At 44.2% G+C, this 23683-nt stretch overlaps 1 protein-coding gene across 1 annotated transcript; it reads right to left on the bottom strand.

The window, feature by feature from the left end:
- Positions 1 to 19627: 19627 nt before the first annotated feature.
- On the bottom strand, positions 19628 to 20836 carry LOC133932908 (musculin). The gene is made up of 2 exons (XM_062379795.1): positions 20366 to 20836; positions 19628 to 20153 (listed from the first exon to the last, which is right to left on the bottom strand). Exons 1-2 carry the CDS (start codon positions 20765 to 20767, stop codon positions 20070 to 20072), a joined length of 486 nt encoding a protein of 161 aa, XP_062235779.1. The 5' UTR covers positions 20768 to 20836; the 3' UTR covers positions 19628 to 20069.
- Between the last annotated feature and the right edge of the window lie 2847 nt (positions 20837 to 23683).

The following is a 23683-nucleotide window of genomic DNA, read 5'->3' as shown; positions in this document are numbered from 1 at the left end:
CAGCTGATGTGGTTTCGGTCAGAAGGGGGGTGAACATCTGCACTTGATTTAACTTGTGGCCCAATAAAGACCCGTGGCATTACTGCGATATCTGTCTGTCTCTCTGTCTCCATCTATTGTTGCATCTGTCCGTCTCACGCAGTACATCTCACTCATTCCAAAAGCATCATCCTCACAGAACAGCACAGGACTTTATTCCTCCTTTTAAATATCAGAAATTCGAGAGCCAAACACCACCTCGAACACAATCGAACACGGTCCTATATGTCTTTTGAGTAGGAGCGACGGCTGAAGTAGTTAAATCCTTGATTTGTACGTCTTGAAAATTCTCACAAGTCCCCCGTGCCGCTCCACCCCCGCTCTCCACCTCCCACACAATTCCCAGGTCAACAGAGCTCTCAATATGAGGCGCGTCTGGTCTACTGTGACAGCATATGGTTATCCACTTAAGGTGTCCGGAGACACTCGCTCTTCATGCATTTCCAATAAACAATAGAGTGAAGGGCTTATTCAATCAAAGTGGGTACTACTTTGAAGAAACAAAGACCTTGTCTGCCTCAGTCAAACTAGTGCAGTATCCGTTCCAAAGGAATGGGCTGTTCTCTTCTACTTGTTGATGCTCCAGATCTACTTCAGAATTATCCCTGGTCATTAGTGTGTGCTTTCTACATAGGTTTGAATGACTCACAGAACTGCTGTTATTTTGTCATACATTACATGTCAGCTACACATCTTCAGAACCCAGTTCACAACTTTTTTCAAAATAAAAGCTCTGCAACTCATCTTTTTATAAAGCATTAAAAGAAATATATGAATATTGTGCTTTTACTTTGAAAATAACTTGGCGCGATTTGACCCAGTTGCTGCTGTTGTTTATCCAATGACGTGGAAGAAGACACCGTGGTCCGCAGACTGAGGCCAATCTGCCCCACCCCGACTGACGGATACTGAGGGGGGGAAAACACTTCGGGGATGAATAAAGTAATCTATCTATCTATCTATCTATCTATTCAATTTCATTTCAAATAATATTTATATATATTCATATTTTATAGATTATTGATCAAAAAGCACCACAGTCGGCACTCCACTTTCCACAAAGTGTACAGTTGATTAGAGGAAAGGCTCACGAGAAACGAGTTAGTAGGTAGAGGCAAAAAATATAGATGTTTAAATATCATCTTCTTGATAATGTCACATCTCAAAGCTGTATTCAAATGGTAAAATAGTAATACAGTAAATTTCAGCTCTCTTTCAATTGTTTTGTCTTTCTGCAATCAAAGCATCTCCCCCCCCCCCCCCCCCCCCCCCTCAAGTTGAAATGTCTGGCAATGTCTCCAGCCGTACTGTACGCGAGCAAAGAGTAAACACACCAAATTAGATGCTGATATCTTATTTTGAATCCGGGAAGGGGGGGGGGCTAGAATGGCATCACATGACGCTTTATGGGCACTGTCAGTTACCTTTTAAATGATACACTCACTATGGAGATGATGTTTACGTTCAGAAAACAAGTGTGCGTTTTGCCTGTTAGAGGCAGCGCTCCCTAAGTGCTCGGCAGCACCGCGCAGATGTTTGCACTGTAAACACCATAGTGGATATTAGGATGAGGTAAACCCAGAGCGTCTGCAGTCGATTACCACCTCTGCTACTCGGCCTCTTTACTTCTTACGTTGGAGATCTGCGATAAAGCTAATTTTATCCCATCCTCTGCAGCACATTTCACTCACGTACTGCATTGTGCGATTGGATGATGGACAGCCGCTGCCTTTCCACGGGTTTGTGCGCGCTGCAGTTGTGATGGCGACAGAGCAGCCGGCATGATGGAGACGTGTGCTCGGATTGATAGCATCTCTGAAAGGCAGCTCCCCTGGGTTAATGGGGGAGTTATCCTATTAGGGTCCCTCCTCTCCCCTCCCTCCCACGCACTCCTCCCTCTTTCTGCAGGAGAGAGCACCCATCACTGCCCGGACTCTCCTGCAAGAGGGGAAGAGGCTAATGGCCTCTGCTGCACCGTCCGCTCCTCAGTCTTCTGTCTCTCTCTTTGCTCGTCTCTCTGCGTCGTCCTTACCGCTGATTTCCAGGATCGATAATTCTCTGCGTGTGCCCTTACACTTCCCTCCTAACATGTTGGGGCCATAAATCAGCCCTCAGCGTCTCGGGCAGGAAGGATGCCTCGTCTAGAAAACATCTCAACCGAGTGCAGGTCAGGCGGAAAGGTGAGGACAGCTTAACGGACTGTCCCCAATAGCAGGCCCTCCTCTATCGTTTCTACAAAAGAGACCTCTTTTTTTTCCTGAGTCAAAAGATGGGTGGGGAAGTAAATTAGGAAGCCACATTAAGCTGTCAGCCGGGACTTAGAGCAACAAAGACATGGCTTTATACATACGTGCCTTTTGAGAAACCGCACCAGGCCACGCAAAGCCACATTCATAAATAGAAAGCATTAGGTAAAAAAAATATATAAAGAAGAGGTGAGCTTCTTGTGTGCTTACTTCTCTTGAGGTTTCTAGGATGGGGTTAAAAGAAGCCAGGGAAAATGTTTTACTTTAATGTGATTTATTGTCATTGCCCGATTACGTATTGTTGAAATATCTCTGCTCAAATCAACCGCAGCCGCTGGAGAGGCCGCACCACAGGAAAAAAACAAAACCACCCTCTTTTTAAAATCACTTGGGGCCTGATCCAAAAGAATCTTGTTGTTTAAAACCATTGGACTGCTTATAAAGATGGACGACATGACTGCTCCCCAACAGTAAAGCCAAAGCATTCCTTTCGCCACCTGGAGGCTAGCTGCAGTATTGGTCTTGAAACCCGACTTCTCCATGTTAACGGAAGTCAAAGTACACATTAAATCCAAATTCCCGAAAGTTTCTATAATTTTAAGTCAATCTTATCAAATATTGTGCACATTTCGTTTGGCTTCTATTAATTATTTGATGCTTGCGAGTTGAAACGTCATAATTGAAAGCTGAGCCTGACTTGCAATTGGTTGAGCATGTCTGTGGCTTGGTCCAAATGTACAAAATGGCTGAATCCTGCATATCTCTGGATTACGGAAGAAAGTGGAGACACATTGTCCATCTTGTAATCATGTTTAAAACTTAACTCTGCTGTTCCATAAGTCACACTGTCTTCCTCTTTTAAAGATAGGTCCATCATATATACAGTGTCCTCAAAGCACATTCTGTAAGTCAGAGATGAGAGATCTTTGAAGGTTTCAGGATTGTGCATCTGTGCTCCTCGCAGACTGTTCACTCCTTCCTCCAGAGCTGCTGCTCATTTCCCCGTGGCTTCTGAAGGCAGCACAAAAACGTTGACCTGTAGGCCTCAGTAATGGCCCCTCGGTGGCCATCCTGTCCATCGTCAGCATAGCTGAGTGCTGAGGCGCATGACGTTTTTATGCTGCAACATATGCAACTCAACCATATCGGCAAGGGTGCACTTGCAAGACGTTACTGCATCGGAAGTGAGGAGAGAACCGTAAAAAGTTGGAGAGATTAAAACAATCTTATAGATCACAGTCGACGAGGGCCTGCATGTGGCCGCGCTCTCGCTCGGTCGGACAGTAATTAGGAATTGTGCTGCAGGATCTTCAGGACATCAAAGTTGGTATGGGTGAGGTGACTCACCCACAGCGGGGGAGGCTGATATATGGTATGAGGAGGGAGACGGTATGAGGCTCGTTGAGGGGCTCATGAGGAAACCTCTTGGACAAACTCTAGCTGCTCCGCGTTCGCCCTTGTGACCCATGATCCTGACAGCGTTTGGTCGGGACTGGAGAAATATTGGTGCTTTTTCGAAAGAGAAACTTCTTCAGGCAGAATAGAGTCAGGCATTCCAAGTGGTTTGAAGGATAGAAAACATAAGACAAGGACAGTGTTTATCTTCAGCCTTCCACTGTTTTAAATGATTATAATTTTCAATGAGGACTGCTCCACTTCTTGGGTCTCAAATCAGAGCGCTCTGCTCCTTTATTTCTTTAGGATATGAATATTAACAGTGGAGCCAAAAACTCCCAACTAGTTCAAACAGTGTGAGGGAGTTTCTCTGCCAACACTTTATGATTTTGAGTCAAAGGTATTTCCAGACGAAGCCCATGTTTTCCCCAGCAGACTATAATTGTGCCAATTTACACCAGGGGACACTTCATTTCTCCTCCTCCCTCCTGCATTAAGCTTCAGTGCAGCACAGACCCACTATTATATCTCTGCATTACCATAAAGAATACACAGATAAGTGGAGACCGCAACCAGACAATGGCTTTTCTATTGCAAGTGTGGGTAATCGTCTTGAGGAGGGAGGCACTGTGTTTTGGCAAATTGCACCAGATTCATCTGGCTATAGGCATCCCCTTTCCTGCTCGCTCCTCAGGTTTCCCCCGCCCCGTCACAGTGGAGGGGCCTTATCGTGCTGCCTGCTCTCAATAGGCAGGGGCCGACACTGAGATTTCAGATGCTGGCCAGCCTCTCTGAGGGAACAGGTGTCCCCTCTGTCTGGCTGCGGTCGAGGTCCCGCGGTGGAAGCATGGGAAAGGGCAGCCACCGCAGAGGTTCTACCCCAGCGGACAGGTAACAGTGCGCCTTTCAGCTCAGCCATGAATTCAGCTAAATTGGCATCCTTTTAGGGACCACGGAAGGCAGTTGGAAGTAGAAAATAAAGAGCGGAAATTCGCCCAATGATTCCCTGTTGGCTTGAGGAGTAAGGTGTTCTCACAATGGGGAGGAGAGAAACGATTTGGATGTGTAAATGAGATAAGAAAAAGGGGTTTTGTCCTGGACTACTTTACCAAGAATGGACCAGACTCCAGTAATAAAGTCATTACATTCAAGCAAAGGAATTTTTTAGGTGTTCATTGTTTTCCGGTAATAGCGGATTAGAAGAATATCAACAAAGACACAAGGGTCACCTCCTGGGGACAAACTCTTTTTGTCAGAAAAGAAAATCTGACATGAGACGAGAGGGATTTGGGGCCTTGTGGTGAGCAGGTCACTCTGAGATCAAACGAGCGGCGGTGTCAGCCCCGGAGCGTCCGGCTCATCAGTGTGATCTGAGATCAATGGTGCAGGTGTGGAGGGGAACACAGGGCAGGTAAATATCTCGGAGGCTCACACCACCCGCTCCTCGTCCCAAATTTGCATGAGCGTGGACAGATGTGGTGGAAATAAAAACTTCAAACCAGGATTTAAGTCCTGAAGTCGTAACCGGGGGGGGGGGAGGGGGGAGTTTATAGGTCAGGAAGCCACTATAATTAATGTCTAAGTAGTGAAAAGTAATTAATGTTATTGGTGCTGCAACGGTTAGGCTCTTCATGTTAACTCTCACTGACAATACACGGGCCCTGTGATCTCCTCCATTCATAAACGTGGCCCAACATAAACAGCTAAATCATCACAGTCCACCGTGGCCTGGAGGAAGCTCCGGGGCTGAGGGAACAAAGGCGTTTGCAGATGTCATGACGTGACCTCTGCGCAAAAAAGAATTCTGCCGAGTGATAATATATCGATGGGGACGCCATTAAAAACAGTTTCAAGGTCCTCCGCGGATTCATTTGCGCTGACCCAGAATGCAGTATTTTCTTAACACAAGCAGCAGGCCGCTTTGATGTTATCTCCCTATCCAAACAGTGGAGGGCCGGCTGCCCCCGCCCTGCCTGTGGCCGCGGAGGACGGCGTCGATTAATCACAGTGAGGCCTGCGAGAGCGCGCCCATAAATCGCCTCTCCGCTCCTTAAACAGGAGAGTCCCAGGGGAGCAGCGCCGTCATTTATCAACACTCTCCCCTCAGTCCGGATGAGGGGTAAATAAAACTCTGAATATGTGGCGGTGGGGAGCAGGAGGAGGGTGTCCTGGGATGTTGAGCATATCCAGTGGTGTAATGGTAAATAAAGAAGTGCCTAAACTCTGACCTCCAAGCAGTCATCAATTTATTTTGTTTGGTTACTGAGTGTTTTAACACATTTACCTTTGAGGTGCTTCATACCGGTGATATAGTACTTGGATCATATCGATAACATCATTATTGGCACAGAGTTTAATCATGACACTAATGGTAATAATTGTGTAATTATAAGGAAGAAATGCTCAATAGAAAAACATTTCATTCTTTTGGAGTCTCTGTTGCATTATGTTGAATTGGAACTTTGTTAAAGCTTTGATGAAACTTTTTTGCTGCCTTTTTTTTTTTTTTTTGTCAAAATCTATCTCCCTGCACCAAAAGGCACCTTGTAGGATTTTTTAACACATATTTCCAAACAGATGAGAATATTGATATCATTCAAGCACGCATGCTAAAAAACACCTGGATTTAATCGTCTTATTCGACTATTCTATTTTATTTCGAGATGTTGCTTTGAGCTTATGAAAATGACGTGTGTGATACGTAATTCATTAGCTTGTTGCTGTTTTTTTTTGCAGTTTTAATTTTATAGTAAAACTAAGTGCAGTGGATTGTATTGGATTGTATAAGACAAAGGCTCAGACAGTGTCAGTTGATAAAGTTATTTGATTTCTAACTATAAGGTTCAAATAGTTTTGGACATGCCAGAACTAAGTCTGGATTTATATTTCATACATTTGACTTTTTTATAACAGAGAAAACACAACTCTCACACATATATACATGTCATTGTCACGCAAGAAGAAATTAATTTGCTCATATCAGCTCCCGTTCAATGGATTTCAACTTTGAATCCTTGTTTGTACGAATGGAACTTAGCAACTGTTTTTTGGAAAACATACTTTAGCATCCATCCTGAAACACAACATCACGCTGGGAGAAATCATGAGTAAAAACATTTTCCCAGGATTCCTCTCTGGGACCGGCGGTGGGGGGTGTAAACATTGCTCCTTGTGTCCGGCAGTAAGACTAAAGTACTGTGAGACTCTGGGAGAAGCAGCAGCAGCAGAAAGCACTATCTCCATCATCGGTGCTCACCGGGCCTGTCCTCACACTGGCAACCCCACAAAGCCTGCCCGGAGACAGATGACAGCGCCACAAAGACAACACAGGTGGCTGGCTGCAGACCACCTGGAGCAGAAAGAGCTCGGCCACGCTAAGACCTCTTGGAGACTCTACTTAGTTTGGAAATGGCGGTGGGGGAGAGAAGGAGAAATATTATGAAGAGGGTTTGTGTGGGGCAGACGAGGTAAAGAGTTGGATGAAGAAACAGACAGCTACCGAATGAAGGGAAATGAAGAGAGTGAGCTGAGACAAAGTAGAAGGAAGTTCTTAGCTATGCTGGGATCCCCTTCAAGTTTTAATGAAACAATAGGAGATTTCGGTCTTTGTGCTAAGCTAAGCTAACCAGCTGTTCCACAGACATGTGAGTGGTGAATCTCAATCGTCTGAATCTCCAGCAAGAAATGACTCCTTCATGAACCATGTTACCTGCACCAGGGTGGTTATATCATCTGAGTTTGTTTGTGTGTCAACTGGTAGGATTACCCAAAAACTACTGGAAATAAAATATCCAAGTAGTATTTTAATTTGATCATTTGTGTGTGATCATGTTTATTGTACAAATTGTTGTTTTCTTTGTGCTGGAATGAGCCATTTATATTTACATTGGGAGCAGATCCTCTCTACAGAGGCAGCCATGCTTTCTACAGGAGTCCAGACTGGACAAACTAAACACCTTCATAAAGGTTTTATGACAACTGAAGACTGCAACAGGTTCTCTTTCATGTTTGGAAGGGGAAGGGGGAGGTGAGTGGTATTCAGCTGCATCATGTAACAACACCACTAGATGTCACTAAATTCTACAAACTGAACCTTTAATAGGGTCTATGGCTTACCTTGTATTTCCCCCCTTAACTAAATGCATAACCAGAGTTTAAACAGATGGACACCAAAAATGTTGAATTATATTTCGTTCCACAAAATTTGGGCTCTTCTGTCTTTTTAACCTTTTGTAAAGGAATATATCAGATGTATAAACATTAATGTCAGTATAAATAGCATAACATACTTGTCACCCTTTAATGACACATACTCCATGGTTTTATTTATATTGATGGATAAGCTCATCAAAGCAAAACCTACATCTATCACCAGCATCAGCGAGGGCCTCGTCTCAGATGTCACAATAAGGCAGCTCACATCAAATCTGACCTCTCCCTCTTATTTCCTTTAACAATAGCCTGTACCGTTTAATGATGATATGGTCTGTCACGCTCCATACTGCAATTACATGCATTACTTTCAAGAGGTTTTCTCCTGACCAAGATGAATCTCTCCTCGAGACCCGTGTTCGTGTCCACCTTTGAACTGAGAGAGATGCTTTAGTGCCGTGACCTCAATCCATTCCCCTTTACAGAGCGCCGTGAACTTTTATCCAGACAGCACAATCCCCTGGATCAAATTCTCCAGCACCACGGTGAGTCTCTGGAGCCAGTGGTGGACGCCGGAGCCTTTCAGACCTCAGATCAAGTTTTTATTTCTGTGCCGGACATGACCAAAAGTTAGGCTTTGCAGAAATGGAAGAAGGTGAAAGACACGGAGAGAGTAAAATAAATTCAGACAACTTGCTGGTCTGGATCAGGGTTGATTTGAAATACAGGACGTGGCTTGTACTCCCAGCGGTTGCCAGCTTCAATTCTTTTGACCTCGTGCTATTGCCTTGGCTTTTACACGGCTGTAACAGCAGATATGACCTTACCTGCTGCTGGAGGAGCAGCATTGGAACATCATCAGGGCGGTTTGATAAGCCTCAGCTCTGTCATTGTGCTGAAAGCCGACCACAGGAGGTTTCCTTTGAAATGTACACATACATACACACACAAAAGTCAAGGGTCTGTTATTCTTTTGTTAGCTTTGGAAAAGAATCATTCCCCATCCATTCTGTCCTTTCCTTTTTTCCCTTTTCAGTTTCGTTGTTTCCGTCTGCCCTTGTTGTCGAGTGTAATTTGTTCTCCCTCCCCGTGTCAGTATCCCTCCTCCATTGCACACACGTCTCTTTTCGACCTATTGATAATAAAATACTCCCCCCGTCTCCTGATCTCACCTCATCAGGCACTTCCCCATGTGCGCTGCAGTCTCCCGTGTATCTGCCTGTCTTCCATCTGGGTCCTTGGTTGGGAGCCCTTCATCCCCAGCGCGAGGCCTGTCTGTCTGCGAGCCACCTCAGCAGCTGTCATGAAAACCAAACAGACACTCTTAATTGGTGTTCCAGACTCGAGGAAACTGGACTAAAATATTTGCATAATTTCACAGAGGACAGAGGAAATTGTTAAAACATGTGGGGCCGAGGCCCGGGCTGATGTAACCCTACACCCGCCAGCCGACTGGCTCTTGGGTGCCACCCAGCGCCAACAGTGCCAGGAAGGAATGGTGGTGGTGCTGGTGGTGGTGGTGGTGGAGGAGGGGGGTGGTCGACAGGGGTGAGGGGAGGGCAGGCGAGGAGAGAGAGGTGAGGAGTGAAAAGGTCATTCTGGCTGATCCTATCACAGCGTCTCACCTTCTCGCTCTGCTCAGAGCCAGAGAGGACCGACACAGGCGGAGCCGAGGCTGTGGGATCATATGAACACTGCACTGGGTGTTTCTTGTTAGGGAGAACTTTTTTTCACTGAAATTTGCTCTATTGCTCTTAAAGATATATGCATGGCTGTTTGCATATCTCCCTTTAGTCCTGATTTTTTTTAAAGTAAAGTAAACAAGTAGGATTCCATTTTTTACTTAGTTAAGTTAGTTTTTCTTGTATCACTTTTGTGTGTGATCGCATCACAGTTTAAAAAAGAATAAAATATCGCTTATAATAGTAATTTCCTCTATAAATCTCAGGGCTCACCAGATGATAATCAAGTTAGGAGAGATGAATAAATAAACATCCTAAATAATTGCCAGAATACTGGACAGTTTTAATTAGACATTTTCAAATAGAACATTATGCGCATGTAAAAAAAAAACGTCTATTACTGTAAAACATTTTTTAAATTAATTAATCTGTGTAAATGTTGGAAAACAAATAAATAAAAGATAAATAATCCAGAGTCCAATCCCCCAAAAGGCGCTACTTTCTTAAAGTTGATGTTTAAAAAATCCCAACACATGGTTCATTGTTTTTTTTGGTGATGTTACCGACATGTAAATGCGCACTGTCCATCATCTCTTGAATATTATAGTATATAGTCCAAAGTTTCTCCCTAGAATCTACGGGAAGCATGTCAGTCCATATTTGTGCATCCAGGTATAAGATAAAATAAGATAAGATATCATAAGATAATACTTTATTTATCCTGAAGGAAGTTCTTATGCCATATTACAGAAATACAATGAAATAAAATAATAGTGAAAAAAATATAAATGTAAATAAAGATATAAATTGTGGGGGCAAAGGAAAGTAGTAATGAGTGTGTGTCTATGTGGTCCTATATGAGTATGCATAAGAACAATATAGAAACTATACAGTCTTTTTTAATTTGATAAATAATAGTTTAAATTGCTAAATCAATAAATAAATCATAACAATAAACATAACAAATAACCTGAGGATTAGTTCATAGTGCAGCCCTGGTGCAGACCCTGTCCTCCTCCGTCCTGGTTCCCACATAACAAACCCGAGTGGTGGGCGTTCACGGTCACTTCTGAGGCCGGGCAGGACAATTAAACTAGTCTGGGCCATGTGGAAAACACATAGAGCTTTAAATGCCCTCGCTGGAGATAACATGAGCGCCATGCAGATGGATCACGTGGGAGCCCCCATTTACTGGGGATGCCAGCTGCAGGGAGACACTGCGGCGAGCTTTGTCACCTTGTAAACCGAAGACGAGAGACAGGGAAGCGTAGGGGGGGGGGGGGGGGGGGGGGGTGCCACAGTGGGGCTTTTTGTTGCACACCAGAGGCGGAGGGAGCAGAGAGAGGGGAACAAACTGCACGGGGCTTCATAAAGAACGTGGAGGAGGCCGGCACGAGACGCCTGAAGTGGCTCAAACCAGCATCAGGTGTCTGTGGGATTTCAAGGGAAATTTCATGTTGCAAAAGTGTATTTTATGGTCGTCGGCGAAGAGAGCCTGTGAAACACAAGCCAGTGATTGTTGAAACGAGATATCATTCGGTTTTCCTTTTTTTTTTCTTCTCTTGCAATATAGATGCAAATGAGCCATCACGATTCCTACACTCCAGTTTAGAGGAAAGGGCTAATTATGAATTCACCAGCGCTACAAGTAATTATTTAAAAAAACATTGTATTGCCGAGGAGCGATTAGATCTAATCAAGTGGGGATAAAGTGGGTAAACAGATCATTAGACATCAGTTCCTTATGAATACAACATAATTATTAAATGATTATAGTGATTACACACCCACCAGGGTTTGTGGCTTGTCTTCATTATCACACTGATTAATCAATGCCACCGCAGGCTCAGGCTGCTGGAATATCTACAGTGCACAGAAGATGCATTGTGAGGTCAGGGAACAAGAACATTTCCATAGATCAATGACAAATGTAGAAAATAAACTCAGATTTCGGACATCTGGTTGTAAAAAGCTGACGTAAGTAATTTTTTTTTGCAGATGATGCACTTTGTTATATTTCTAATCACTCCGATTTAAAATACCCTTCAATGTATGTCTGTGCTTTTTGGATACCAATATATAAACAATGTAAGAGGACTTTTCCCTGATATTCGTTGTGTCTCCTCACAAATTAATCAATGTCATAGGCCCAGAGCGCAGGAGAAGGATGATGGATGGAAAAGGTCTGCGCGGCACCCATGTGACACAACCAAGTGTGTGTGAGAGCATCTGTGATGTAGTGACAGAGGAGGCGAGCGAGCATGTGCCCGTCTCACTGGTGCGGAGAGGGAGGAACAGACGGCCAGGAGAAACAGTGTGCGTGTGTCTTTTCAAGTGTGTGTTTGAGTACGTCTTTCTATGCTGACAGAACAAACGACCTCCCCTGTCATGCGTGGCCTTGAGAATCCTCTGTGGAGTCAGGGCTCCCATCAGCCCCGCGGCTCTCTCCGGCCGTACTTGGAGCTGCCTGTTTGTCTCTTTCCACACCGCCGAGCGGCCAAACAGCAGGGTCCTCCGCCTCTCCCACGGGTCAGGTCCCTCTCAACCCCTGGGAAGCTTTGATCTGACGGACAGAAGAAGGGGGTCTGAGAGGGGGCTTTGGGAAGCTCTAAGCTCTGGGTAAGTGTGATGGGGGAGCAGAAAGATAGACAGGAGGGGGGATGGTCCAGGTCAGCGGGGGTCAAAGGCCAGTGTCCATCCTGACTGTCCTTCTGTTTGTTGGCTGCAGAAGAAAAACTGCTACCACACACTCAGACTAATGAAGACACACAATTTAAAGCTGAATACACTTGCAATAAAAATGGATCTCATTACGTAAAATTTTCCTGAATCCAGTCCAGCAGCAGCCAAAATCAGGGATTTGCTGGTGAGCACAGTGGACCACATTCTAATGTTTAGGGTTCCAGATATTTTCAGTTAGATTAGTATGGTTAACAAAACTGAGCTTATAGAAGACCGAATAATCAAGGAGTGAAAGCTTACTTAAAATAAATGCTAATCCTCTCTTTTAAATGCAATATCGGCCATTTTAACTAAAACATATAACTTATCAAAATGATAAAAAAATACCAAATTTTATGACATTATGAAGCAGCGTGGGATCATTGGAGTTGCTGCCTCCACCAGCATTGCCGATGAAGATCTACCTGACGGGACTCTGGCATAAATCATGTTCTCAGATGAGTTCATGTTTCAAAATGTTTATTTTAATAGGCAGCAAAAGGCAAATGAATTAGCGGGATCCCTTTTGAGTGACAATTTCAAATAGCGACTAACTGAAGTGAGTTTTCCTTCTTCATGCGTCATTTGCCTCAGAAGTTTTAGCAAAGACGGACAAAGCCGAAGCGGAGGTGGATATGACGCAATCAAAAGGCAATAAAAAAGAAACCTTAGATAATGTAAATAATCAAAAGAATATATAGAACATGGGTCTAATTCATTTTGAGGATTTTACGGAAGCATTGCTACATATTATATTTTTAAAAGGTCATTTTTGTTTTACACCTTATTTCTACAACCAAAAAGTATTGGGGGGTTTACACAGCCAGAAATACAATAGAATATGTTTGTTATTATTATAAAATCTGAATTGAACAGATTTTTTTTATTTATACGCATGTGGATACAGCTGACGTGTCACATTTCCAACAGCAATTACTCCCAGAACAGCCACGACCAGAGAGGGACTGAAATCCACCTTTCTGCTTGTCCACCTGTGTGAGTGGTTGACGTGTGTGATCACTGGGTATGAATGCAGAGCTCCACATGTGCCCCCCCCCCCCCCTCATCCCTCTGCCTCTTCCCCAGGGGCGGCCTCTCTGACCACCACACAGCCATCAGCCGTCCGCTCACTCCCACCCAGGACAGCCCCCTTTTGAAGGCTGAGTAATTAACGTGCCATCCGATACACCATCCGGCCACAGAGGCTCTCTAGGGTGACACGCGCACACATACACACAGACACACACACACAGACACACACACACACAAACCTGCATGTGCACTTGCATGCTTACACGCACAGGTGATCCATCAAGCAGTGTTAACTGGCTGAGTGTCGCTGTCAGCTGCGTCTTGGTGTATGATGGTGACCCTGGGGTCGGCCCGAAGAGACCATCATGTGCCATAATGACAATCCCCTCTTCACATATTTGGAACGGGATGCACAATAAAACCAGTCCTGAAGATATGAGGCTTTAACAATTACCCTAAAGGGGCAATTCCAACAATTTTTTCTCTCTCTCGCTTTAAAATATATTTTTATTCCATTTTGTGAAATATGAGGGTGAATAAAGCTTCATTTTGCTGGATGTCTAATCTGGAGGCTATTTGAACAGACCTGCTCCATTATTGAGACAATTCATTTTTTTTCCTGGCTTTTCTTTCAGTAAAGTTTTCCCTCATACGAATACAAAAAACAAAATAATAAATCATTATTTAGTTCATGTTGACAAATGTAAAATGTTATATTTATAATTTGACCAATATTAAAACATATGTTCTGTAATTATAAACATTAATAAATATAATTTACACTTATCAGTCAAAAAAAGCTTGGTTTTGGTTTTAACAATGATTTACTTTTTGTATATGTGAACGTTATGTATGAGATGTGTGTGTGTGTGTGTGTGTGTGTTGGATTTTCCTGACGGTGCTTCATAAATTACACATGAAGCTTCCTCTGTGTTGCAAAACTCCACTTTAGTTCTAACAAAAGTCACATTAAAAAGAGTAATTGGGGGAATTGTAATGATGATGAAGTCTTGGAAGGCAATTCATTTAAAGCAAGGATCATTATCACCCAAAAATCAGTTACTTGGCCTCCGTTCTCCAAATGTAAAAGACCCACATTGACCCACGTTGCACCTGTGCCAACTCCGCTGTCTTCAAAGGCAGTAAACAAGAAAAGCGACCACGTCTCAATAAATTTCTCCCATTTCTCCGAACTCTTTCCGGGCGTCACGTTCTGCACGATGACCGTGAAATCACTTTGATTTCTGGTGTGGTCATGCAAAGTTCAGGCCTCTTAAGAAGAAAGGTTGGATTTTGGGTTTAGTTGCTCGTATGTGGCCATCGGAGAAGCATGACAGAATATTTTTTAGAACAGGGTTAAAGGTGATGCGGGAGGCTGTCAGAATAAGACGGATGCCGGGGAAAGCTATCCTTCCTGACATTTATTTGGACTTGTACAAACATTTAATTTGAGTAATTAGCTAAATGAAAATGATGCATTCCTTCTGAAACTATTTGTCAACCTTCCAGAATAAAAGCACCATGGATAAAAGGCGCTTTTATTTGAGATGATCGCCTTCACATCCACCAAATTCACCTCGATGAAAAGACAACAGAAAGGTTCTGCTCTCCATGAGTTGTCCACCATTGCTCTGGGCATGTCCATGGAAAGCCTGTTTTATCTTTTTTCTTTTTTGTGTGAAAAAGCACTTTTGATGTGGCCAACTCTGCCACGGGCAATGTGTCAGAAGAGAGAGACAAAAAAAGACAAGAGAGGAGAAAAACTTCTAATCCGTAGTTGCAGGTGTGTTTCACTTTTGTTGCCCCACCAGAAGTTCACAACAGAGTTGATGACAAAGGGCCGAGCCCCATGCAGCCCATTGTGGCCCGCAGAACAATATGGAGGCTGTGAATGGCTAATCCCTCTGGACCGCTGACAGGTTGGGCCTTCAAGCAACCTGGGGACTCATTTCTCCACTGGGCTGGGCCGCTGTCTGACAGGGATGGGAAAACCCAGAGTACTTACAGCGACTGAGCCTTCGCCCCAGAGCAGAGACTGAGAGCCATTGTGAAGGGAAAGTATTATCTCCATTGTCGGGTTGTGGCCGTCTTTGTAATGTCAGAAGATGAACTTGGGCAGAATGTGCCACCGGAGGGGGCGATGGAACAGCGGAGGAACCTGCTCTGGTTGTGTGAACGGTCTGAAACCGTGTCTCCAAACAAGTTCCTCTGACCTCATTCGGGTTACACATAAAGGCCGGAGTCCAAGTATCAGTTTGTGTTGACATTTTCATTGAGTTTAACGATGGAACAAGAAGCAAAGTAGCCAGAATCTGGTAAAGGGACATTAATACCGGAGCTCTTCTATTAAGTGACATGTGCGTCACAGGAAAGAAATGGGAACAAACGTCAGAGAGTATAAGTGTGACAGAGTTTATTCCTAAATTAATAAATCAGATATTGATAAGCCTCTTTCAATCAATTATCTGATATCTCAAAGTTTAAATAATATTATTCATGTGATTCAAAATATATGTAACTTGGGTATCAATGCATTGTTTTGTGTACTATATATTTTCCAATGTCTTTATATCTGTCCACTCATTGGGACAAAGACGACACGATTCCTGACCTTTGTGCGTACATGTGTGTGTTTGCATACCTGCAAGAGCACACCCCAGGTAGACAAAAGGGAAACATGTAGCCGGTGTGTGTGTGTGAAACAAGCCGGGTGAAAGTACACTGCTGGTGTGAATGTCTTTCTGCGGGAGACAGAAAGGCGAGAACATGATAACAGGCCAGAGGACCACCGCCCAGTGCTTGTAAACAGGGCCCGGATGGCTCCACATGCCCCGAGCGCTAACGCTAAGATCCCTTTCTCTCGGGCAACCAGGACACCACCCAAGTAGTTCAGCGCCTGCTCCAACCAACAAGCAGAGCAGGGACGATATTCACCTGTCGCCCAGTTCAGGAGACAATGGAGGATGAGACCGGAGGGGGGGGGGGGTGCTTGTGAGGATGTTGTTTCGTCAACCCTCCCCAACTCGCGGCCTCCTCACCCGTCCACCCCAATTAATGCATCCTTCCGTCCCGTCGTCTTCCACCCCTCCTCGTCCCCGTTTGGCTCGACCTTCCCTCTTAGAGTGTCCAGCTCATCCTGCCACAAAGAGCCTCCATTCTCTCCTGAGAGGAGGCTGCCAGTCCCCCACTGTAACCCAATCACCTATCTAACAGAGGAGTGTGTCATCTCCGCAGAGGAACAGGAAGTCTCGCACACAAGGCAGCGCTCCTTCTCTCTGCCTCCGTCTCCCTCTCTCTCACTCAGGGATTACACTTAGAAACACAAATCAACAAAATCACTGACAAAGGAGCTCCACATTTCGATTTTGAAGGCGTTTTTAAACCCTGACATGTATGCTTACTTTCAATATCAAGCCTGATTAATATATCAGATATAATAGGTAGATAATATAAATAATATACTGTATTATACATTTTAAAAGTCTAATGAAGTGGCCAAAAAACAATGATAACTGTGCAGCTGAAGCAAGATATGTGTGCCATAGACAACTATTGTCATACACACGCAAACACACACACACACACACACACACACTGTTTATGTCAGTCCTGGGATACGCTGGCAACCTGTCGATAAGCGATAATGGATCAATACTTCCTCCAGTCCAAGTCCAGCTTTGGATCATTTGCATGTTTCCTGAAACCGAGTTCCTGTTCCACTGATTGCAGTCTGTTATCAAAACACAGCATCAATGCATCGTGTTGCAAACCTATCACAATCACAGCACGTTCGAGAAAAGCGACACCTCCACCGTTACTTTAAATGTCTATTTTAGGACAACAGCTCTAAGTTCAGGGGTCAAGATTTTCATACCTGGAAAGAATGCCTTTTCTAAACAAAGCCCGGACACTCGAGAGGAACTAATCTCCCCACGAGGAAATATATGCATTAGGCCGACGTGATTAAAATAGTTGGGGATTTGCATATCCTTTTTCTCATTAGTGGTATTGAGTGACTGGATATTGAATAACAAACATGTCCGAAGTGGGTTTGGGAAGCTCCGAGGCAGTGAGGCCTATAGTTAGTGTTTCTGAAGCCCTGATGTTGGCTTCAGATCTGTAGTATCTTCCTGTTCAGGGAAATTCTTCCACAAATGGCAAATTGCTACAGTTGTCCTCAGTCCAAAGAAAGTTTAACTGAGCTGACCCTCGATGGCTGCTGATACGATTTCATATCAAAGCAATGTTCAGCGTCGTCTAATTTAATATCTTATCATGTTTTTTAAAGATGTGGAAAAAAAGTAATGATCATTTAAACAAAGTAATAATAATAACGTGGAAATTCCCACAAGGTTGAATAAGTTGAATAAGTCACATTAGGTGATCATAAAGTCGGCACGTTGCCAGGAAAGACCTTCACTCTATTGTGGCCATGTTGGTTCAATGTCCATAGTGTAGATATAGTGACCTCTGCTGGACACAGTGGGTACTGGTTCGTAAAAATCATAGGGGTCAAATTGTGATCCTGTGTCCTTTAACACACCGACAACTGTCGTGATGTTACAACAACACTAACAACAACAACAACAACGACAATAATAATAATAATAATCAGCTTGTTTCTACTTACTTCACAATGTCTCCACCTGAAGTATCCTATAGTACTAATCATATCCTCTTTCTTACAAATTAATTAATTATCAATTACCACCTTTTCATAAGGCAAGCTCAAATTCCACAGAGTGTAAGATCACCCCACTTGTTCCCAATATAGCTTGTATATAGTTGTATTAAAATCACGTTCGGTGCTACTTCAATGTATTTGCATTCTAAAAATAAAGTTTTATGGTAAAATTAAAAATAAAATTGATCATAACAATAATTGTGGAGAATTTTGTACTTTTAATGTCTTAAAGAATTAACTAAATAATGATATGCACATGTAATTGGCTGGGCGGTTATTGCAACTCAGCAACACTAATAATAATGTCCTTTAATTTCTCACTAAAAGGCTCACACTTGATATCCACAGTGAAGTGTCTATTTCAGCATTAAGAGACAATAAGCATTGGATTTTATATTAAAGTCCTCGTGGCTCAGCTGCTCCATGTGTTCACGTTCCTCACCACTAGATGCCACTCATGTATCATCATCATCATCTGCAGGAGGTGAGATGGAACTGGCCACAGCAGAACTGGACCATCTCTCTGTTTAGCAGTGCTTGCAGCTGAGCCGGCCTTGGCACAACTTGGCACAAACTACTTTTGGTTTCACGGTTTTCATTTGTAAAACTTCTGAGATGTAAAAACTGAGATCAACTAACTGCAGCAAAGCCAGTCCCCAAAACTCCAGCATGTTGTTGACATGCCAGGTTTTGATTTATGGGACCTCATTTTGGACGCAGTCAAGGTGCACGTTGGCCAGTTGCAAGTAGCTTTCCGCGGGTGCCTCATCGGAAGTGGATGGAAGCAGAGAGGAGCTGAGACGGAGTGTGAGAAGGCAGCTCATTAGCTGTCCTGCTCCAGCAGAGTGGCTGCTCTGTCCCAGGAGAGAGCTTCAGAGTTCTGGGAAACTCACCAACACACCGACAGCTGCAGCTCCACATGAACCTGATGAAAACTCGTCCTGTCTTCCTCTGCTTCTTCATCTGAAGCACTTTGTTGGTGTGTCCCTCCAGACTGGCCCGGCCCTGGATTTCCATCCATCTGTACTCACATCATTTTGGGGTTTAATTGCATTAAAGGACTCGTATAGGTCAAAAGATCACTGTCACAGCCACTCTCTCTTTGTCAGTCAGATGTGCGCAAGTGGTCATGAGTGTGTGACTCTGCACGCACAATGTGTGTGTGTGTGTGTGTGTGTGTGTGTGTGTGTGTGTGAGAACTTCAGCTTTACCCTGAACTTTGTCCCAGTTTTTGCGTCGGCTTATTTTTTATTTTATTTTCAACTTATGCTGATTTTTGGGTCTCCTTAAATCCATCAATTTTAAATGTACAAAGGATCTTGCACATTTAAATATCACGCTGTTGTGTGTGGTGCTCATCAAGTAACATTTTTAGAGAAGAAAAAATGAACATATGCTTATGCAGTGAACAATAAGCCTATGAATAAGAGTAAATTGTGATCTGAGTCTTTCCAAAGTGCACAAATAATTGGCCATTGGTCATTGGCCACAATTCATTTAAACCGTCGAGGATCATGAAGCTGAAGAATGTTCATATCCAGTCACATTCACAACCTGCGCCCTGTGACTCAGACGGTTTGAGATGTGCAGGATGTCAACACAACACGCTGTTAAAATCAATGGAAAAATAAACACTCCAAGTTTAAGAGCAGGAAAAAAACATTGGATGATCAGTGTTACCAAACCTTTATCTGAAAAGAAAACGTTTTAAAGCATAAAGGATACAACAAACACAATAAATAGATCTCCATCACTGCTGCACACCTGGGCCTTATGAGGCTTGATATGTTCAAATCTAATAAAAAAGCAAAAACTACTTAACCGCACTCAAATACCTGTCAAAAGTACCAGAATACAGAAACTTCTATCTAGCTGTGATATACTTTCCGATAGTCAACAGCGTAAAAAAACCCAAATCCAGAGAATATACGAATCAAACATAAATGAAGACAAGAGGTCACACACTCATTGTAAACTTGCACGACACAATAACGTTCCAGAGTTCAGGACGTGGGGGCCACACATGCACACGTGCCACACACTAACAGGTTTTTCAAAGATGGGAGAGACAGGGATGTTTCTGTATCATCTCCTCACGCTCCAGGTCCTATAGAGTCTTTATGCTGTAGCTCCGCAGAGTCGAACCGCAGCAGTGGAGATGTCCTGGTCCTCGGAGCGGACTGTCATCATGAAAGGCCACGTCTGTCAAAGCAGAACACAACAGGTTCATCAGCCAGGAGACCGGTGCGAGACAAGTCTCCGAGAAACACACCGAAACGCACAGCAACACGTGAAATGGATCTGCTGAGAAATCACTTACGGTTCACTTTAAAACAGTTATTTCACTTTCTCACTCTGCATGCTTGCTGCCATTATACAAATCAAACTGAATAGACGAAGTTGTGTCCTCCTACCAGGCTCACTGGGCGCGTAAAGCTGTTCTCGAAGCGGTCCTCCTGCAGCAGCTGCCTCAGGTGGGATATGTAGCTTGAGGCGAGGCGCAGCGTGTCCAGTTTGGACAGCTTGGTGTCCGCCGGTACCCATGGCAGGCTGGTCTTTAGCCTGGAGAAGGCTTTGCTCAGCACTCTCATGCGCGCCCTCTCCCTGGCGTTGGCCGCGTTCCTCTGCGTCTGGCGCGCCTCCCTCTGGTGCGCCCTGGAGACCCTGCGCTCCTGCTTGGCCTCCGGCTCCTCGTCCGAATATGGGTGAGGGTCGTAGCAGGTCGTCTTCCTCACAGCCCTGCCCAGAGGGTCTGCGGCTCTCCTGAAACACGTCTCATAGTCCTCGGGGTCGCTCGCTGCGGAGCCAGTGGACATGGCTGCTCCACCTGCGCCCTGGAGGCGGACAGGAGTGGCACCTCTGGGAGTTTGACTCAGCTTGAAGCGATATTTGAGTGAAATAAACAAGTTTTCAGGGCAGCAGTGTGTCCCACTTATTTCAGCCTCAAGCTCCAAAATGGCACAACTTGACAGGACTACAACTGCATGAGGTCACATCTGAAAATAACACCCAAAGATGCCTCATTGCTTTGCCACCCCTCTAATTTAAGTGTCCTGGACTTGGCATGTGTACAGTTTTTTGTGTGTGTGTGGGACATTTCTCCTCCCACTTTTTTCTCCAAAGCCACCATGACCTCAGCAAGACCACAACTGTGTGTAAACCTTTCCTCATCCGCAACTTAACTATCACACTAAGCCCTGTTAATGAACGCCTCATTATTGGGGCAGAAATGACTCGGAGGATGTCAGAGGATTGATTATTTCCCAACAGGAATAATAATCCCCTCTAATGTTGGTGCACGGAGGGGCATAACTTTCCCCTGGTGGTAGTACACACACAACCCATGGCAACATTTGGGGAATGCACACACTGTGTAAACACTTCCCAGGTTTGTCGGTCCCACAGATGTGTTTCGTTAATAAAGATGTCTGAAAGGACCTTATCAAAAGTGCCTAATCCTCTGCTGGTTTCACAGAGGGATTGGGTTTCTGCAGATGGAGCAGCTTTTCACACGCAGCCCGAGCTCGCCGGGCCCAGCTGTTATCGGTTCCCATGACATCTGGAGCGTTGGCATGACAAGGGTGTGGCAGAGGGACGAGGAGGAACGATCCCCATTCCCATAGTGGTTTTTTTTTTCTTCCCTTTACTTTTTTTTTCCTGCATTTGTTTTGTGTCCACCAAACTTTTCGGTTGAGAGTATCAACCAGCAGCGATGAGAGCGGGTTACATTCTACTGTGGATTGAGATCTACAGCAAACAGAGGGGAGTGGGGAAGGAGAAGATGAGATTGCTCCAGGCCTTGGAGGAGGCTGCAGAGTTGCACAGTTGTGTTTGCAGAGATATCAGAGCTGCCGGGAAGGTTTCAGAGAAAGAAACGCTGTGTGTTTGTTGTGCCAAACACTACAGCCTTCAGACAGAATATCAGATGCAGGCTGTCAGATTTGTGAGTTCCACAAAATAAAACGCAGCGGGTCTTGCAATGCGAGTCAAGCTGTGGGGGTAAAAAACTGGAGTTTGCACGCGTGGGAGCTGCCTATTCTCTGAATGACTGAAGTCCTGGGTCCATAGAGCGTTTACAAGAATCCATAGATGTTCCCAGAATACCCCAGGTCCCTGTTAGCTATTACTCCATATAAAATGTGTGAAATTTTGATATTTTTTACGACAATTCCAAGACTCTGCCAAGGATTACCTAACCGCAGCTGAGATGCATGCTTGATTTTTGGTAGCCGGCCATGCCAGGGTCACTGGAGGGAGGAATTATTGCTCTGCACTGGTCTGAATGCTGGAACCCAACAGTTCTGAGGGCGGCGTGTGATTTAAATCATCTCACTAATCTGCTAAAAAGTTGTTAAATATTTGATGCCTTCCCTGTCCTCATTTGTTTGTTTATCTGTTATTTAGAAGCATTAAATACAAGCTACTGGATGGACGACCACAGAATTTGACGGGAGAATGCTGTATGGGCCGCTGAAGACCTCATTGAATTTTGGTGTGGATCTGGATCAGATAACAAATCCAGGATTTTTTTTTTACCTTCTTTGACATTGTGATATAAAGCGTTTTTTGATGAAAACAACAAATCCTATTTAGGGAGCTGATATATGAGTGTGCACTATTCGGTGAATGTGATTGAATTGAAGTGGACTGTTGGGCTTGGCGGAGGATATTTGCTCTTCTAGTGCCACTCTATAATATCATTGGTGTATAATGACATTCCAATTCAGTTTTTCGGTGTCAAAGTGCATCTCGCTGGGATTTTGAAGAGCTCGTGGTTTTCCTCTGCTCAGATATCCGGCTCCCCTCTACCAAGAATGCTTCTTAATCCAAGGACACATTCCTGTGCTTCCCACAACCCCGATCTTACCCCACTTTCACAAAACCCCCAACATCAGCTGGACCTTTTGCGGGATCCCTGCTCTTAGCTTAGCCTTGGTCCAGGCAGGCTGCCATCTCTATCTGCCGTCACTGCATCAGTCAGCAAGGTGAGCGGCCTGACGCAGTCACTCAGAGGTGCAAGGGAAGGGATTCTGCTGTTTTCTGATTTACTCCCACGTTGATAAACTGTCTTTTTTTTTTTTTAAGCATTACATAAAAAAAAGAATTGGCTCGCTGACATATTCCAACCTGCTGCTTCAGTCACCAAACGAGGGGCAGGTTGACAAGAAACACTCGGCTCATTAGTCATTCTCCAGACGCTCGAGTAAAAGCAAAAAATATTGTGGAAAAACATCAGTGTAATTGATGGCTACATGGTTATTGTATTAGCCCTGGGAATTATTACATTCAGGGCCAACGGTAATAAATATCACTTGAGACTTGACTTGAAGGGGGAGCCAGCGTTTGTCTATCAGCAGAGACTTTCAGGGGGTCGCGACCTTCACTGGGGCCCGGTGCTGGAGAAGCAGAGGGACAGGTGCTCGCTTATGATGTCAGAGGCCTTTGTCTGTAAGGCCGTACACTGTACCAACATAGGCAATTATGAATTCAAAGTTATGCCGTTAAATTATTATCATCTCTGAGGCTTACAAGGCAGCACGAGTGAATACTAAGCAGATTCAGGACGCTGTTTAATACTTAATAATTCGAGGATTCACTCAGACCTATGTCTACACCGCATGTTTCTATTGAGTAAAGTGTGACATTTTTCCCTGAACCGGCAGTAGGCTACACATAACTTTTCCAGCAGCAAGAAAAGTTCTTGTCAGGCACTAGGCTGAAATAATAAACAG

Source organism: Platichthys flesus, chromosome 21 (assembly GCF_949316205.1).
Source record: "Platichthys flesus chromosome 21, fPlaFle2.1, whole genome shotgun sequence".
NCBI lineage: Eukaryota > Metazoa > Chordata > Actinopteri > Pleuronectiformes > Pleuronectidae > Platichthys > Platichthys flesus.
This window is presented reverse-complemented; position numbering and strand designations above follow the sequence as displayed.